The sequence below is a fragment of the Mesocricetus auratus genome, unplaced genomic scaffold (assembly GCF_017639785.1).
Source record: "Mesocricetus auratus isolate SY011 unplaced genomic scaffold, BCM_Maur_2.0 Super-Scaffold_100024, whole genome shotgun sequence".
In the NCBI taxonomy this organism is placed as follows: Eukaryota; Metazoa; Chordata; class Mammalia; order Rodentia; family Cricetidae; genus Mesocricetus; species Mesocricetus auratus.
In genome coordinates, this window is record NW_024429205.1 from 25,078,678 (window position 1) to 25,098,124 (window position 19,447).

Below are 19,447 nucleotides of genomic sequence, written 5' to 3' on the forward strand. Positions count from 1 at the left end.
GAGGTTTATTTAATGAATTTATATTTGCTCATAAATGCATCCGTAGAATTATACATCAATAAGTAGTCATAAAGGGAGTGGTCAAACACCACCTTGAAAATCAAAATCAGTTCTTAATGATTATTTTTCTTATTTACTATATGATGTTGTAACCATATATCTGGTAATTACTTGGAAAATTCTGTCAATCTTTGTTTTTCCCATTTTTCATGGGGGTTTGGTTTTTAAAACCCAGGGTTTTCCATTTTAATCACAAGAACTCTGAACAATTTTATTCTAATGGTGAAAGCAGGAATTTTGTCCTTGCCTTCAACTCAAATTTACGTTGTCTTAACAGCCATGGTGATAACACACACACTTGACCAGTTAGAGCCGTTGTCTTTCATCTGCTTGGCTGTTGACTGATTGGTCTGCTGGCAGCTGGAAGATGAATCATAAATCTCCCCATGAAGATTATGAATAAGCTCTGGGTTTCTCCACACCATAGTCATTCTCCTCCCAGTGGTAGGGGAAGCTTTGTATTCAGTAAAAGAATTAGTCCTTTAATTTCATTGCCATTTCCTTTACTCTTTGATTTTTTTTAAATGGGAATGAGCAGTGTTAGATGGTAATTAAATGTTGTATGAGAAATTCAGAAGAAATCTGCCACCTACTATCGGGAGCTACTGTCATTTGTCCCATGGCTAATAAAGAGAGTTTGAGTGAGTGTTCCCCTGGGTCTAAGGAATGGGAAGCTTCAAGACACTTTACCTTCAATATAACTATCAGTATGCGAAGATAATGCAAAGAATACAGGCATTCTTAAAGTATTCTGGGCATAATCCTTGGGAAGAAGGCTGCAGGAAAACTGTTGCTACACACATGGACATAGTATCAGAAGCCACCTCAAATGCTGTGAGGATGCTGACTGAAACTGCCATTTTTTCTTAAATCATTACTTCTCTACATATTTTGGTGTTAGTTGGAATAAAAAGAACATAAGAATCTGTGCTGTCCTTCATTCAGTGGCTGATGGAAGCAGAGGCAGATTCTCACGGCTAAGCACTGAGCTGAACTCAAGAAATCCAGTAACAGAGAGGGAGGACTGATGACCAAAGGGATTAAGACTGGGCTGGTTTAACCCCAGAAACAGCTGACCTGACAAGGGTTAGCTCTTGAATCCCAGACTGAAGCCTGGGAATCCAGCATGGGACTGATTAAGACCCCCTGAATGTGGGTGTCAGTGAGGAGGCCTAGGTAATCTATTGAGCCTTGGGTAGTAGATCAGTATTTATCCCAGGTATACAAATGGACTTTGGACTCCCATCCAACAATGTGAGATGAACTCTCACCCTGAACTCTTGGGGGAGGGTCTAGGCCCTGCCCTGGATGAAATGACAGACTATGGACACCCCCATGGAGGGCCTCACCCTCCCTGGGGAAATGAGGGGATATTGGGGGTTTGGTGGGAGGGCACGGGAGGAGGGGAGGGAAATGGAGAGGGACCTGGAATTGACATGTGCAGCAACCTTGTTTCTAATTTAAATTTAAATTTAAAACTAATTATATATATATATATATATATATATATATATATATATATATATATGAATCTGTGCTGTCAACAGTGCTCTTCCTGGGGTCTTGTAAAACCTCAAGAGTATTTATCTTTGAGTCTCCTGGTCTCTGTGACAGAGCTGCAAAGTTAATGCCACTGGGATGCTTTTCAAACCATTGACATTTCTTTGGGCCCCAACGTTGATGTTGTTTGTCAGTTACCCAGGGCTGATAACTGTAGGCATCCTTGAGTTTGCATACAATTTCAAATTAATGTGGTGTGTGTGTGTGTGTGTGTGTGTGTGTGTGTGTGTAGTGGAGAGTGTGCATGGAGGTACACGGAGGCCTTCGCTGAGCAGAAGGCCCCACATAAGGGAGGGTCATGGAATGTGGGAGGTGAGGCAAAACTGAGCAGAGCGGGAAGAGGAATTCTTTCAGAATCTAGCCAGGAAGCTTGCTAGTGCACTGGTATAAAGCAGTGCTTCTCAACCTTCCTAACGCTGCAACCTTTCATACAGTTCCTCATGGTGTGTGACCCCCAACCATGAGACTATTTTGTTGCCACTTTATAACTGTAATTTTGCTGTGGTTATAAGTTGTAATATGAATATCTGATATGTGACCCCTATTGAAAGGGTGGTTCAGTCCTCAAAGGGGTCACGACCCACAGTTGAGAACCACTGGCATAGACTTGACTCATGGTCTGTTATTTATGGAATAGGTGGAAATGGAGAGGACCTGCTGGGAGGTAATTGTAGGAGGTCTAATAAGGAAGACAGCTTTGGGGAAGGAAATACTGCTCTATGAATGGAATCTTCCGCTCTCACCACACACCTCCCGGGGCACAAGCTCTGATCCCACTCTATTGAGAAGACAGGATTTGTTCCTCTCTTTTAGGTGACAGCCATAGAAAGCTTGTATAGGTAAATGAGGTGATTGAGTGTAAGCTGGGAATAGTGTGGGGAAATTCTACCAGAGAGGGGTAAGAGAAGCAGTGGGGAGACTTCCAAGGAGGCTGTGTGTCCACAGAGGACAAGACAGTCTGCTTGGGCAAAGACACTGGAGACACTGGAGAAAGAAGCAGTAAAAGTTGGGCTTGTTGATGCAACCTGAATTGCAGAGAGCTGACTGAGACAGGTCAAGGTCACTCAGTTCAACCTTGTGAGACAAACCTAAGTATACGACTGACACCCATAGGCTTCTGGAACAGGAAGATTCCGATCCACTACATCAGCAGTTCCCAGCCTGCGGGCTGTGCCCCTTTGGGGGTTGAATATCAGATATCATGCATAAAGATATTTGCATTACAATTCAAACAGTAGCAAAATTACAGTTATGAAGTAGCAATGAAATAATTTTATGGTTGTGGGGTTACCACAACAGGAGGAACTGTAATACAGAAGCATTAGGAAGGCTGAGAACCACTGTGCTAAACTTTTAAATTGTACAGTAGGAAGAAAAATCTCCACAGAAAACATAGTTTTACTGTAGTTGGGAATGCTGGTTATTAATATTTATTCAACAGGTGGTGTATCTGTCTTGATAAAAGTAATGGACCAGAAAATAGGAGTCACGTGAGAAGTGTGCTTAAGTGTATCAGCCCTATAAAGGGACATGCTCGGGTGTGAAATAGAGCCAGTCAAGGAGCTTTGGCCCAGATGGCTGGGTTCAGTTCTCCCTACCACATAAAGCTAGTTACCTATGCATTCCAGAACTTGGAAGGTGGAGTCAGGAGAGTCAGAAGTTCAAGGTTGACCCTGGCTGTGTAGCCTTGGATGATTTGGAGCCTGTCTCAAGAGAAAAGAAAAAGACAAAGTAGACTTCCTAAGTTTCACTCTTTGGGGCTATTGAGCCTATTTGTAGATGAAAGTGTGTGACCTAAGCCTTCATTCCTGCTTTGCTTTCCCACCAACTAATTCAGTTTAGAACATTACCTCTGCCACAATAGCTAGACTCTAAAAGTAGACAGAAGGATGAGCTTTCTTTGTGTTGTTTTGTTTTTTCTCATTATTTGGGTCAGGTCTGCCATAATTCAACATAAATATGACTGTAACTTATAAATTTTAGTTTCAAGTTAAAACAAGTTTGGTGAGGGTTTTGTTTGTGTGTGTGTGTGTGTGAATTAGGACAGTGATTGTGTATGTTTTTAAGAGATTTCATTTTGTATCAGTAAAAAAACAAACTCTTGTATGCACATTTCAGTCCTAAAATCATCCATATATAGTTGATGCATCTTCATTATATAGCCGTAAAAGAAAAGGAGAAAGGAACAGAAGTAATGTTAGGGGAGGTTTCTGGAATTTTCCCTCTCACACTCAAGCGGTGTCTCTGATGATTTTTCTGTTTACTTAGGAATATTGCCAAAGGATTTGGAAATTTCTCTAGTCCTGATTAATGATGGTAGTTTTAATCGACTTCCCTTCCCTGTCTCTGATTGTTATCCTGTGCACAATCTTGACGTCTGATTGTTTCATTGTGGTGCCGAGCATTAGAGTATACACCATGTCAGAAGTCTAGTCTGGGCGGCCGTGCAGGAGAGTTAATTAGAAACATACTCTCCCACCAATACTGACGATTAGACGGGATCATCTTCAGGAAGTCAGTCTTGATGCATATTGACTTGATTTAGTGGAATGTTCCAGGTCCAAGGAAGACCTCTGAAGCCCTGAACTTGACATATGAAACCCTCAAAGCTGAATGGAAGGACTCATCTCGCCAGCTAGTCACATATCACATGACTTTCGGATATTTCACGATTGACTCTGAAAGTGTTCATGGTGTGGTTTTTAAGCAGTGGACAGTAGAAATGTAAAACTTTCCAAACTAGCCAAACCCCACCACTGCCTTTTAAAAATATACAGACTGATGCCCAGGGCCCTCTGACAGCCACTCCTGGGTTCACAGCTTCCACCTTTACAATCTGAACTTTACTTCGTTCCTCCTCCCTCCCTCTCTCCCTCCCTCCCTTCCTCCTTCCTTCTTTCTTTCCTTCCTTCCTTTTTTCCCCAAGAGCCACTTTTTGTTACTGCCTTAAAATTGCAACATCAATTAAATGTTAAATAAATTGACCAAACCTTTGTACACAAAAGAGAATTGTATTCATGGAAAGTAAGGTGAGTGATGTTGGAAAACTCTGTAAAAGTGAAACACTAATACGAGTCAGCTACTGGTTTGGGGTTAGGAAAGACATTGTGAAGGCCTTGCAACATCTGGAATTTGCCATTCAGAATGTTCCCAATTAAAAAGACATGTATAGTAAAACACTAATTTTTCCACTGATTAGACAGCTATCATGTACTCTATCTCTAGGGATGAGCTCCAGCTAGTGCATAGTCCCTGAGTTTCCCTGGGGGTCAGGATCATTTGGCAGAGATTGACGTGTACTCAGACACCTAACCTGTCAACTCTGAACTGCAAATGACTCTGTGTTGCTCTAGGACTGTGTGGCAGGGATGGGAACCACCATCTTTGGCCTGGAATCACCAGGAAAAGCATTATTGAGGATGCTGATGTGAAGGGTTAGGTTGAAGGAACGGTATGGTGGTGAGCTGGGAGGAAGAGGATGGAGTATGTCTAGAACCGTATGTGTGTGACTGATGAGACTGGGGCGTGGTGGGGATATCGGGAGACAATCAGAATGGGCTCTTCTTCCTCGAGGCAGCTACAAGAGAATGCAAAATAGACAAGGATGGTGTTCAGTGGCGTCCCACACAAATGCCTCCGTATGTCAGGAGTGGTCCAGTTAGAAGCCGTTTGGGAACCCCTTCACTGCTGTGATTTGGCTGTGTCTACAGCTTCCCTTTTAGCCTATTGGACATTTTCATTGGTCTTTGTGTTTAGTTACCAAAGAAGTAAGATGGTAAGTTTTGACTGTGAAGTTGACACTAGTATCACCTGAGAAGACCATCTCAAGGAGGGATTATCTAGATCTGACTGGTCACTAAGAGGGCTCTTTAGATTGCTAAAGGAAGACGCAGCCCACTGTGGGTGGCACCATTCCCTATGTATGAGTAGAGGAGATGAGATGAGCAGTAGCGCCCATTCACTCAATTATCTCTGACCTTGACTGTGGATGCTGCTGCCTTGTCTTCCCAGCAATGAAGGATTTCACTCTGAATTGTAAGCCAAATAAACTCTTTCTCACTTTAAGGGGGTAACAGAAATGAAAGTAGGACGATAAGCGATTGTGATTTAATGTTCTTCCAATCTACCACATTGTGGAAGTGCAAACTGTGATGTAGCCCTGCAAATTGTTAGAGTTTTATACTTATGAATAATCCTTCTTTAACCTCTGACTTGAATTTCTTCAGTGAAGCCCTGCTACGTGTATTTGTTTAAATTTTACTATTTTATGTGTGTCTGTCTGTGCACCATGGGCCTACAGTACCCTCAGAGGCCGGAAGAGGGAGTTGAATGCCCTGGAACTGTAGTTGCTGCTATGTTATGAGCTGCTATGTTGGTGCTGGGAATTGAATCCAGGTCCTCTGGCAGAGCAGCTGGTGCTCTTAACCACTGAAACAAGTCCCCAGCACTGAAACTGTTTATTACTAACTGAAGTAGTCCCTGATATCTCAGTAATAGAAGAACCTCCTCAGTTGATTTTTTCAGCCCATTTTGATTTTGAGAAGTGTAGACAACCTTGAGCTAGATCTTTGGTTCGACATTACAGTCAAAGCCGTGGAGAGACGGGGTGGAGGAGAAAAATGCCTCCAGTGTGGCCGACAGTGAAGTGGGGGTCTGGGAAAGTAACAGGCCATGCAGGGTGGGAAGATGGAGCTGCAGACAGCCATGCAGAGTTTTGTTTATAGTAGTGGTTCCCAAACATTGTCCACCCAGAATTTATTCCTCTTGGCTTTCAGAGTGAATTTTATAGACCCCATTTCATTTTACGACCCAGTATGTTTCTGCTTTCATGTCCCTTGGGGAATGTTGCTCTGCTCTTGTGTTCGTCTGAGTAGGTCTCGGTGATTTTTTTTGATTCTGATTTTTTTTCTCTGATCTCCCATTCCTTACTTCACCTGGAGCTGCCAAGTTTTCCCTTTTCTACTCTGTTATGTCTCCATCTGTCTTTGGGAGCTTTCTACCCAATGTAACTGCTTATCTTTAAAACATGAGAAAGGAAGTTTCATTTAATAACCAATATTAAGATATCTAGATAATGGTTTGCAGCAAAAATAGTTATAATCCATATTTATAGACTGGACGAAGCCTTCAGATGGAATAAGTTAAATAGATTAAGCAAGAAAGATTAAAAACTAATGTTAGCATGAAATAGATGAGATCTCAGGTGCTTAGAGGAGTGCTGGGACTTTAAGGATTGAAACAATAGAATGGAGAGAGGTGAGCATATAAAGTTATCTGTGTAAAACAAGCAAGCAAAATAAAATTGTGTACCCAAGTGAACTGAAATGAACAGGAACTAGACTGATAAAGACACAGTCACCAATAGGACAAATAAAGTCCTAAAGAGCTACCATCCGTAGAAGCCATCATGAAAGCTATCTCGGAAAAACAAAGATCCAGAGAGGGCCGAGGGCTGTGTGACCCTCCCAAGGTTACACCTGGGATCCCAGCACTCGGGCAACAGAAGCCGGAGGGTGGAGAGTTCAAAGCCAGCCCTGGTTGTATAGTGATTCAGATCTCAACATTTCTTATTCTTTGAGGTAAATGTGAATTCTGTGTTTTGATAAACACGCTATTGGCATGTTCTTTGTGGAAGATTCATCTACTGATTCCCCACCAATGTCATAGCCCTGCACTAGACTCTGCAAAGGGTGGTAGATGGCCTTGCAGGCATTGTGTGGCTCTCCTTGCAGGCTGTGTGTGTATTCTTTCCTTGCCGGTATGCTGCCTTGGCTTCCCCGTTACTGGTATTTCCAATGTATCATCCATAGCAGCCATGACGTCAATAATGGCTAATCCTGACAGAGTGCTTATGGGATGCTGAGTTTTGCATACTTTGATTACGTATAAATCCACTCAAGCCATGTGACAACTCCATGAGCTGCATGTGATTATTACTGCTTTACAGGTGAAGGCACGGGATAGACAAGTGTTAAACAATGTCCTACCATTAATAACTGATAAAATCAGGGAGTCAACATCTGGAGGTCTGGTTCAGGACTCTTCACGTCTGTGCTCTGTGTCCTCCCCAGTGATGAGGTGGTTACATTAGATTAATGCAATCATGTGTCTGCTTGTTTACTGTGTCTCTTAGCTTGTCACCTGGAGTCATTAAGCAACGAACAACAACAAAAAAAATGCTTGAGTGCATGCAGTTATAATTACTAAGAATAAAATTATGTTCTTGAGAATGTTTCCTGAAGCTTTCTCTGCAGTAGTTAAAATGAAAATGCAGGTATACCAAACAAGCAGTAGAGGAATACTTACATAATCTGTATTCTGTCTGCTTGGAGTAGCGTATAGACACTAAAATGTGGATTCTTAACACTGTGTAGAAATACATAACAATGAGCAGTGTGAAGAGCATGTATGCAATTATCAAGTGCACACCATGTGCATTTTAACCATCACTTGGACATCTCTTTAGGTGTGACTGCTCCATAAGTTAAAGATGCTGTAGTGAAAATTACCAAATTCTGCTTTAGGCCTTGTCCAGCTTCATCTTCTTTGCCTCTCTAAAAGCTGCTCTGGGAAACCTAATGGGTGTTTTTCGTTTACTACTTTATGCTAGGGAGCTATAGTCGCACATGGCATCTACCCAGATCTTCTGGTTAGGCCCTCCAAGGTCTACTCTTTCCCCAAAGAGGTCCCTCCAAAACACTGGCTATGTGTCATACCCAGGTCTCTGATGTTCCCGGAAGTGCCGGGATGAGTACTTGGTAACTGTTGTTTAGGTCTTTCTTCAACCCTATCCGGCTCTTTGACTTTGAGGCCCTAGAGTAGCCCTGCTTCTTAGAGCATCTCAAAGATGGCGGAAAGTAAGTGCCAGAAGGGCCGAGAGCTTTGTCTGTTTTTGTCTGCTGATCTTGCCAAATGTTAGGACTGTGTCTTGTGGTAGACAGACAATAAACAGTCATTAAATGAAAAAATACCTGTGGTGCTTCTAGCTTTCCTGTCTCACTTCACCAGAACTCATGGGGACAGCGAGGGACCAATAATACTCAACGGAGCCCGCAGTAGCCAGCGGAACACTTTCTGTCTACTCTCCAGCAAATGGTTTTTTCTTGCTTCCTTCTTGACTCTCATTTACTATGCTTCTGCAGGAACTAGGAGCTTTATGGCTCAGTTGGAAAGCCATTTGTTTTTCCTGGTGTGTGTAGGTACCTTAGTGCATTTCCTGGTGCCGTAACTGAATACTATAGCTGGGGTTACTAACAGAAGTGTGAAGGGTTACTTATAGGAGTATGGGTGACTCAAAACAGCAGTCACATCACTGAACAACCCAACCTGGGTGACAGCTCACAAAAGCTGCAGCCCTGGCACTCTCTGCAGAGTTCACAGGCAGCTCAACAGCCCCAGAATCTCCTCTTTGCAGCTCCACAGGTTAGAGTCACACCCCCTAGTAGCCATTCACTCCTTCTATGAGGATGGGAAGAGGGTCTGGAGAACCTTTCACATTTCCACCTATCCAGGGACATTTTGTTTACCATCCTGCATTTCAGGAGCCTCTCTGTTCCATATGTAGAAACTGCTTTATCGCATCTCTTAAGGGCACATCTCCAAACACCCTCAGCATCACCTGGGAGATTAAGTTTCATATGAGTTTTGGAGAGGACAAACCTCTAGACATAAAAGCTGAATGAAAAGAGAGATGTTCGAAGAGGCATAGACACAAGGTGTATATTTTTCCACCTAGCATCCCTAGGGCGTCTTTAGAAAATGCTAATCAGTTTTTGCTTAGCTCCTGTGTGCTATGGATATGGAAGAAAGAGATGAAGCCATCATGACCTCTTTCCTATACATTCAAGTGACAATGAAGAGGGGGATGACAATGTAATCAGAGTAGAAGGTAGATTGACAAATGATGTAGAAATGATGTTAGACCCACAGCTGCAGGTGCCTCCGGGGTTCTTTATTATTCTGAAGAATGATTTTGTTTTCTGAGTCCATACTTATCCCCAAATTTACCAACTACAGGAATCTGGCTGTTTCTGATGCCAGAGAGTTTTTATTGAAATGCTGTGCTGTTGTTTGATATGTTTGTTGAGGCTTTTGACTCTGAAAATATTTAAAAATTCTCAATCCAAGCTCATCTCAATTCCCTTTCTGAGGCTCAGGAGTAAATGAATCTCAAGAAGATATTAATAATGAGCTCAGCGGGAGTATGAACTTTGTATTTAGAAAGATCTGCTGGCAAAGTTGGCAAATCACAGCGACAAAACAAAATTTAAAGGGGTCGAGGCTTCCCTTTATTATTACTGAGGATAGCCCTGACTTAGGTGGTGTTATTGGGTTTCTGCCTCTTGCAAGGATGGTAAAGGAAAATGCCAATCAAGGTGTCTGCAGTGGCAACACATAGGTAGCAGCAGTGACGCCCTGCTAAGGTGGCTTGCACAGAGCAGGACCATTATGAAGTACGTCTCACTTTTATCATGTCATTTTTCCAGCTTGACATATCCATGTCCTTCCTTAGCCGATGAGATCCAGCCCCTTGAGCATGGGTGGCAGTTAGAAGGATATACATTGTCCCCGTGTCATTTTTTAAAACCCTGTCAGTCACATTTGATGAAATGTAGAAGTTGTCATCCTGTCTCATCAGTAGGTTGTGTACGAATGGTTTAGCAGCAGGTTCCACACAAATGTGCATTAGTGTGACTGGCGAAGAGAGCAGCCCCCTTTGCAGCCACACCCCGTTTCCCAGGATGAATGGTTCTCTGCACAGAAAGGATGGGCCACCGTGGGCATGTATGATGTGGTTTTGAGAATCAGAATTTCGAGAATGAAGAAGGATCTGACCTTATGCCACCCAGCCATTTCATTTGTAGAGACATGATAGTCATCAAGGAGCCTCGGGTTTTAGAGACTGTTGGTAAAGGGTGTCCATAGCTTAAGGTGTCCATGATTTGTGGTGTCTGCTATCGTGTACAGTTTGCCAGCGTGACTACAGATGGCGACAAAAGCGACTCACGGTTTGGGAAGCAGTAGGGAGCAGTATGTGGCATGAAGACTGTGGAGTGGAATTTGGCAATAGGATCCGTCTACTGAGTTCCTCAGGGTTTGCAAAGTATAAACCTAGATGAAGTGAGATAGCTCCCAGTGGTGGTGAGGTTGATGATTAATGAAGAGGAAATTATAAACGAAGCTGAGATGATGAATGGTTCCATTCCAAATTGGTAGTTTGGCATGTAAAATAGGACTTCCTATCTCCTGGGTATAAACAGGATACAGCATAGAAACCTTTGCTAATGCCCACCAGTGTTGAAAACTTTTCGTATTTGTGGAATTCTTGTGTGTGGTCATTGCTATTGTTAAACCTTGTTAAACCCTGTATTTACCTTCACATGATGCAGTGTCCTCTCTGCCTGGGCATCTCATTTGTGGCGAGGGAATGAAAGAGCCCATCTGAGTTTTTAAAGCAGATAAATAAAAAAGAATGCTCTGACTTCAGGTGAAGGAAATCATCTAGGCATCCCTGACTCTCTGCTCCACTAATTCTTCCTGGGATGGGGAAGCGTACTAAGTCAAAAGGAAACATCTCTGTCTTGTTTTGGTTCTTAAGATCTGTAGTTGGCTCAAAAGAAAAGAAGAGAGTGGAGGGAGAGAGGAGAGTGAGAATGAGAGTTTGTGTGTGTGTGTGCATGTGTGTGTGTGCACGTGTGTGTGCACGTGTGTGCACGTGTGTGCACGTGTGTGCACGTGTGTGCACGTGTGTGCATGTGTGTGCACGTGTGTGTGCACGTGTGTGTGCAGGTGTGTGTGCATGTGTGTGCGCACGTGTGTGTGCACATGTGTGTGTGTGTGCATGTGTGTGCACGTGTGTGTGTGTGTCCAGTGTTGGAAAGGTAACCTAGGGCTTTGTCCATGCAACCCAAGTGTTCTTCCACTGAGTATCATCCCTAACCCCGCTCTCAATGACTGTGAGGCATATATATTACCTAAAATCTGTCCACTTTCTTACCAAAAAGGAGGAGAATTAAGGTGATAAAACTTTGACTGCCTTTAGGGTGTCAAAAAAAACTATTGAGAAATGAGCTGAGGTCCTCTAATGAGAGATTGAGGGTTGAAAAGGTTGAAGTAGCTGTTTCCCTCAACACCATGCATACACATGTTCTGTGCACTGACCTTCTCCAGATGGAGGGTTTTCTCTCTCCCATCGTTGGCTCAGAAAGTTCTGGGCAGGCAGAGTTTTCAGGATCAGCTGCGGAAGGTGCCGGAACATTGTGAGGTCACCTTTTCCGAATGAGCAGCTTAAGTGTTTTTATAGTCAACTGAGAGGACTGGAAAGAAAGAGGTGGCCTATTATTATAGCACAGAGTTTTAGAAGATGTCTTATTTGAATCTGAACCCAAGCCCTTAATATTTGTTATTTAGATGGAGTTCCTATTTGCAATGTAGAATGCGAAAATTCTGCTATCCCAAGTCTCTGAACACCGCAAGCTGTTTTACAGAGCACAGTGAATGATGGAGTGCATCTGAAACACTTGATATGTTTAAAACCTCCAACTCGCTCCTCCAGGCAGGATCCTTTGGCTCATTTTGGCCTTTTATAGTAGCATTATGAGGTACTTTGAGATGTCGTCATGAAATTACACTTTCTGGAATAACAGGATGGTGGTCCACATACCTCTTGTTATTGCAACGGTTCCCTGGTGACTCTATGATGCAAGACGGTGAGTTATGGCGGTGGCCATCAAAATATCATGCCGACAAGGTTATGGCATTTCTCAGGCAGCATTCTATGTTCTCCCTTCTAGTTAGATTGTCCAAAATATATGGGCCATAACCAGAGTTACAGCCGACATACTGCAGGCTTCTCAAGCCAACCCAGAGGGTAATTTGTTCCTTCCCTTTCCCTGTTCTGAGGAGGTGGCATAGAGTACTGATGGCATAGATGACATGCCTTGCCACAGTGCTTAGAGAGTGGCATGAACTTTGAAACAGAAAGAAACTATTCACAGCCAAATCGTACAGCCTTTAGATTGGTTTAAATTGTTTTTAGTGTGTAAAAGATGATTTGGGTATAAAAAGATTGCTTGCTGCAAACAGCTCGGTCTGAAGTTGTTGAGATGAGGCAAGGGACTTTATTTGCTGTTCTTGAGATTTTGGAAAGTACTGAAACAAGAGAGTAGATACTTTGTTCCTCATTCATGAGTGGTTATGAATAGTGACCTTTTAGTGATTACAACAGCCAGGAAGGAGCTGTTTCCCAATGACTGGGGACATAGGGTTATTGGGGCTCATGGATGACTGCTGGATTCTCGTAGGTATTCTCCACAGGGTAATCGCAGGGACATCATCTCTAGAGTGAAAGGTAGACTGACTTAGAGGACCTGTGCCCATGTTTAGAGTCTGTTAGCATTACTGGGCATATCTCGTAAAGGTCAATTGGTTAATTTTTAAGTTGGTTATTTCTATGAATTTGTGCCAGTATAGATTATAAGCAGTCCTCAATTTACATATGTTAACAATATTATTTACTTATTTATTTATTTAGGAAGAGTCTCACTAGGTAGCCTTGGATGGTCTAGAACTTGCTCTGTAGACCAGGTTAGCCTTGAACTCAGAGATCTGCTTGCCTCAGTCCCCTAAGTGCTGGGGTTAAAGGTGTGTGCCACCATGCCTGCCTTTACTTTGCAGCTTCATAGATGGGAAAACTCAAGCTGCACAGCTTTTAATATTTTTGTTAAAATATCAAAGGGGAGAGTATAAATATGTAGAACAATGAAACAAAATTGTAAGGCTAATTTTTTCTGTTAATCTACAGCTGAAAATTATAGAAGCATGAAGAATTAGTGTCTTATTTCTTTGACTGAAACCAGTCAAGAACAGTGTGAGCATGCTGGTGTTCTCGCTGTATAAAATATCTCTTTTCTCTAAACCAGCAGTTCTCAACCTGTGGGTCACGACGACATTGGGGTCAAATGACCCTTCCATGGGGGTCACCTAAGACCGCCAGAAAACACAGATATTTACATTGTGACTCATAACAGTAGCAAAATTACAGTTGTGAAGTAGAGACGAAGACAATTTTCTGGTTCCACAACTTGAGGAACTGTATTGAAGGGTCACGGCATTAGGAAGGTTGAGAACCACGGCTCTATAAACTGTTACATCCCTTTTCTTTTGGACAGAATTTTGGAAGCAAACCCCAAGGAGTGAACTACTGGACATCTCCTTCCCCGAGTGTCACTGTTACTTCTTTAAAGTTCATTCCGTCTTTTGATTATCCACTTTCATTAAACATTCTGTGATTTTATTGCTTTGGGGTTAGGAGGCCAGGACTACCTGCCTTGATGTGTGTGCTCCAACTAAGGGACATACGGAGCCTGCTCATCAGCAGAACTTGAAAGGAGTGATGGGACTAGGCACTGGTCAAGAAATACTCCTGCTATTATGGAAGGGCTTGGTGGACAGAGATAGCAGTAGCGTTTACATTTGATGTATTTGTTCAGGTTACTGTGGTCAATAAAATCCCTGAAAGTTGGAAGTAAAGGGAGTCCGAGTTCCACTGATGAGTTATTCACAGGACATTTGCATAATATATTAGTATATTTGGATATGGTATCTTCACTGTTGCCCAGTGTACGCTGAGCTCATCTAGTGAGCCACATTATGGTTTTGAAGTTGGAGTTAGGATCTGACTAGGAGTTACAAGGACGCTGGCTACTGGGATAATTTTGACCACCTTTTCTTTTACCTGGTACTTCTCAGAGTAGATGGGATACCAGGGGAAGTTCCGGGGCTCCCCAGACCCCAGCTCATCTGGGCTGTTGGACTGGAGCTGAAACATAGGCCTAGAACACAGTTTCTGGGCTGTGACCAGGTAATGTTTTCCGGCTGCCTCTTTCCTTCTCCACCTTCTCGGTTTCCTGGACTGTCTGCTGACCCTCCCTGCGGATTTCATTACTTCATCCTCCTTTCAGTGCTTGCAGCCATCACCCGAGCCCTGTTTCCAACTTGCCTCCAGTTATGACAGTTTCCACACTGACACCCCCAAGCACTGTCACTTTTCTGTTTAACTAATCCTGAATGCCATCTGCAGAGCAGCCTTCCTGGAACACGCTGGCAGCCTTGTTAATCCGCTCCTTCAAGCCTCAGGATAACTTGTCCATTACAGAGTAAAGTCCAAACCCCACATCACGTCTTTAATAATCTCTTGGTCTGACGTAAGCCTTCATGTCCCAGCTTATAGCTGATCCCTTCCCTTCCTTTAAAAGCCTGGGCTTTAACCGGATGCACCGCCTCTCTCTCCTGGACACGCTTCTTCTTCCTCTCTGAAGGTGATCTCTCTACAGTGTGCTGGCTCCATTCTGTTTTCCTTCCTCTCAAAGACTTCTCCCAGTTCTGTCTTCCGGGAAGTGCTTTTTCCACTACTTCTGAAGTTCTAAAGGATTTTACTGATGTTCTGCAGTCATTGTTTCTTTGCAGGGTTAGTTGTCCTGCGTTGTTTAATGTCACTGAGTAGCTGTGACATTCTTGAAGTGCAAGAACCGAACTTCCTTTGCAACCTAAGGAAGGCATTTGACACAACGACAGACACGGAACTGTTCATTTCTTCATCTTTGTGTTTATTTTTATCATTTTCTTCATGTTCTTTCAGACCTTGCTCATCTCTGCTAGGTTCCAAGCTATGTGTGAAGGGTAAAATTAAACAGAACTGGCCGTCTGGTCTCACAGAGCTCCAGTGGAGGGAGGTATACACATTAGTCAGACAACTGTCATGTAGCCAGAGATGTGACATGGAGGGTGGTGACCGGGAGACAACTCTGAATGCTTCTCAGAGAGGCAAGGGCCAGGCCGAGTCTAAAGGACAAACAGAAAGTCAGTCTGCTGAAGGGAGGTGAAAGGAGGGGAGGGATTCCAGGCAGAGGACTCTACAACAAGCTTGTCGGTTCTGAATAGAGCTCAGAGTGCTGCGCTGTGAGAGATGGGGTGAGCTCAGGAGCGATGATATTGCAGAGGGAGCAGGCCTCTGAGTAATTGAAAGGGAGGCGTTCTAGCGTGGGTGTGGAATGAGTGGGGTGAGGGCAGAGCAACCGTGTCTGCCCAAAGACCACCCTGGGGCTGGGGCTGTCAGAAGGGATCGCGACTGGCACCTATGGGATGTCTCCTTGGAGACACACAGTTATAGCCAGTTTGAAATCCAACAGAAGCTTTGACAAGTTTGGGGACATGATGAAATCGTCGCAAAGCGTGTGGAGCTGTTCAAGAAGGGTTTAGGACCAGCCCGTGGCATGCAGCAGTGTTTAAAGGGCAATCAAAGGGAGGCTTCTGCAAAGAGTGTGCAGATGGTCTAGGGAAGGAGGAAGGGATCAGTTAGATGAGCAAGGCGCCATGGTAACCAAGGGAGACTGGAGTCTCTGCCTGTCACCTAGTGACACAGTGACCATTAGTGGCCTTAGGAAGACGGGTTCCATCGAGGAAAGGAAGGCGTGTTCTGTCCCGAGGTATCTTATATTGGGAAGGGAGGAACGATCTCAGGAAAGTGTAGTAATGAGGGACACCATTGAAAGAACATGAAAGCTAAGAAGAAATAGAGTTGAGGGGCTTTTCTCGACCGAGCAGGAAGAAATCTGATGGTGTTTAAAGGCTTCCAAGATGCATTCACTAGCAATGAGCAAGGCCCGCCATTGCTGAGGCTATCCCAACTTAAAAACTATCTTTTGATAGTTTAAGGGTGTTTCAAGCTATCTGTGCTCTGTGTCCTGAGTGGCACATAATTCACTGTCTTCTACAGAAAAAAATTCATTACTCTAATTTTTTCCTTTATCTGTTCTATGAGCAAAAATCCACTCTCTGGAGGATATCTTTTAGGTACTGAGGACATGAAGGTTATGTCTTTCTTTCCATGGAGTTTTTAATCTATGATACAGTTAGCCAATCATCAATAAATAAAGAAGGAAAACAATTTCAAATTTCAAGAGATGTTTAAAATGGTACTGAGATAAACTGGGTGGTTACTTCATGCACATGTGTATACATTCATACATGCATGCATACATACACACATATTAGTTTTGTTATACTCCTTTTATTTACTTTGTGTGTCTATATATGTATGTATATGGATCTGTTTGTGTGGCGGGGAGCGGGCATGAAGATCAGAGGACATTCTTCATGAGTCACTTATCTCCTTCCACCATGTGGGTCCTGAGGCTCAACCCCAGGTCACAGACTTGGCAGCAGGCACATCGCTCACTCTGCCGTCTTGTCAGCGTACGTCATTCTTTCCCTGTGAACTCTTGCTTTTGCTGTTGGGTGCAAACAGTCGCCAGCGCCTGGCAGCTAAATGCCTTCTCGGTATCAGGAGATGCTAACAGATAGTAGCAACCCTTTGGCCATGTATTGATTCCCAGTAGGAGAGGATGTCTGAAACAGTGTATGTGTTAGGGTATGGTAGGAGGTTGTTGGTTGATTGTCATTTAACCGTTAGGAAACTAACCAAATTTTCATATCGTCTCTTTTCCTTTGCAGTAATTTGCCATCTCCCATGTATGAATGGTGGCCAGTGCAGTTCAAGGGACAAATGTCAGTGCCCTCCAAATTTCACAGGAAAGCTTTGCCAGATCCCTGTCCTTGGTGCCAGTGGGCCTAAACTCTATCATCAGCACTCCCAGCAGCCAGGCAAGGCACTGGGGACCCATGTCATCCATTCCACACATACCTTGCCTCTGACCATGACAAGTCAGCAAGGAGTCAAAGGTAAGCTTTGCATTCTTCTTTTGCTCATGGCTCAGTCATCTGTCCCAGGTCATACCCAGAGAGAAGTCTGCATGCAGCCAGGACTGGGGTTAACACAGACGGGACGGTGTGGGTCTGTGACCTGAGGAACGGCAGTAGAGCAGGAGTGTGGCCACTTATGTGGCTGCAGTACACTCCAGGCCACAGTGAACTGGAATCTGGAAAATAAGAAGTTCCTGCCCCTCTGAGGACGCAGCACCATGGAGCCATGGATGTGCGAGGCCAGAGGCCTTGCGTGGTCACGGTCTGACCATGATAGCAGCAGTAAACTAATGGGCCGCACTATTCCCGATAATGAATTCTGTAGCTGGCAGATACTTGATTTGAGTCCTACACCACCACTTAACTTCACTGGGCTTCAGTCTGTCCATCTGTAGAGGGAGGCAAACTAGGTCACTTGGAGCTCACAAGTTCTGTGACTAATTCATTCTTTCAAAGCTGGCATCCGTAGGCTTTAAAGGGGGTCAGAGAAATGTAACTGACTCTTACTCTTTAAACCCTGAATATTTGTGTCAGAAGATGAACATGTCATTTGAAATTTTCTTTGAAAGGGGCAGAAAGTCAGTACCTAATTCCTGAGAATCTATTATCACTTGGTAAGGTGTACAGACCTTACTGTGAAAGCATCATAAATTCATAATCTTATGATCCTAGTTAAAATAATATTCTTCTTTCTTTCTAAAAAGAGATTTATTTATTTTTTATTTTATATGTATTGGCATTTGGCCTGCATGTATGTATGTATGTCTGTACTCCCTGGAACTGGAGTATACAGTTGCGAGCTGTCATGTGGCTGCTGGGGATTGAACCCGGGTCCTTTGGAATAACAGCCAGTGCTCTTAACCACTGAGCCATTTCTTCAGCCCCAATATTCTTGTTTCTTAATATATCACTGTTAAGATACTGTAAGTCTGCATAATTGCAGTTTTATTTAAAATTTTCTATTATATATTCATTTTGTGTGTGTATGTGTGAGTGTGTGTGTGAGAGAGTGTGTGTGTGTGTGTGTGTGTGTGTGAGTGTGTGTGTGCCACAGAGCATGTATGGAGGTCAGAGGGCAACTTGTGGAGTTAGTTTTCTTCTTCCACCATCTTGTATCAGACTTGGTGGCAGTCACCTTTACCAGCTAAACCACCTTCCAGCCCACAGTTTGGCTTTTTTTAGATGCACAAATTTGTCACTTTGAGTACAAAATTCTCAAGAATTTTGATGTCTGTGTCACAAAAAGATTCTTTGTATACATGTATCCTAGGTGGAGTCTCTTAGTGAGTGTGTTTGAGTAAAATCCATTTCATGTTTCAAAAATCCTGAGTTCCCCAGTAATTATTCATGTTTAACAAGTTGTCCTCCTGCTTTTTGTAGTGAAATTCCCCCCCAACATAGTCAATATCCATGTGAAGCACCCTCCCGAGGCTTCTGTCCAGATTCACCAGGTTTCCAGAATTGACGGCCCAATGGGCCAGAAGGTGAAAGGAGGTCCACCAAGCCAGCCGCTGGTCTCTTACCAGGGCCTTCCCGTCCAGAAGACCCACCAGCAGGTCATTCCACATGTGTATCCTGTGGCTGCTAAGACACAGCTTGGACGGTGCTTCCAGGAAACCATTGGGTCACAGGTGAGCAGTATGTTTCAGGCAATCTTGATAATGTTTCCAGGTGGGACATTGTCCTGTTAAGAAGCCAGATCTGGTACAAACAAATTTCTCTGGGAGAGACTGGTAAGCTATGGTGGATTTACAAAAAAAAGTCTTACTGAAACATAGCCCTACTCATTCATTAACTTTTCATCTATGCTGGTCTCATGCAGGGACAGCAGTATATTCGATGAGATCATGTGATCTACAAAACCTATTTTTTTTGTGGCCCTTTATAGAAAAAAAGTCTTGCTGATTCATGATGTATAGAATAATTTTAAGTAGTGAACTTCTGGAAGTGTTGCTGGAATTTCATGGTCACTTGTTTATGCTTGTGTGTGTGCTCGTATGTGCATGTGTGTGTGTGTGTGTGTGCATTTGTGTGTGTATGTGTGTGTGTGTGGTGGGGGCTGGAG

At 43.4% G+C, this 19,447-nt stretch overlaps 1 protein-coding gene across 13 annotated transcripts in view; it reads left to right on the forward strand.

Annotated features, from left to right (window-relative positions):
* Positions 1-19,447, forward strand: part of Ltbp1 (latent transforming growth factor beta binding protein 1) — a 375,435-nt gene that overhangs the window by 186,107 nt on the left and 169,881 nt on the right. For all 13 annotated transcript variants that reach the window (XM_021229273.2, XM_013116008.3, XM_040730932.1 and 10 more), the window contains 2 exons: positions 17,134-17,361; positions 18,763-19,013. In XM_021229273.2, the coding sequence (XP_021084932.1) occupies positions 17,134-17,361; positions 18,763-19,013 (479 nt within the window). The remainder of the gene's footprint in view (positions 1-17,133; positions 17,362-18,762; positions 19,014-19,447) is intronic.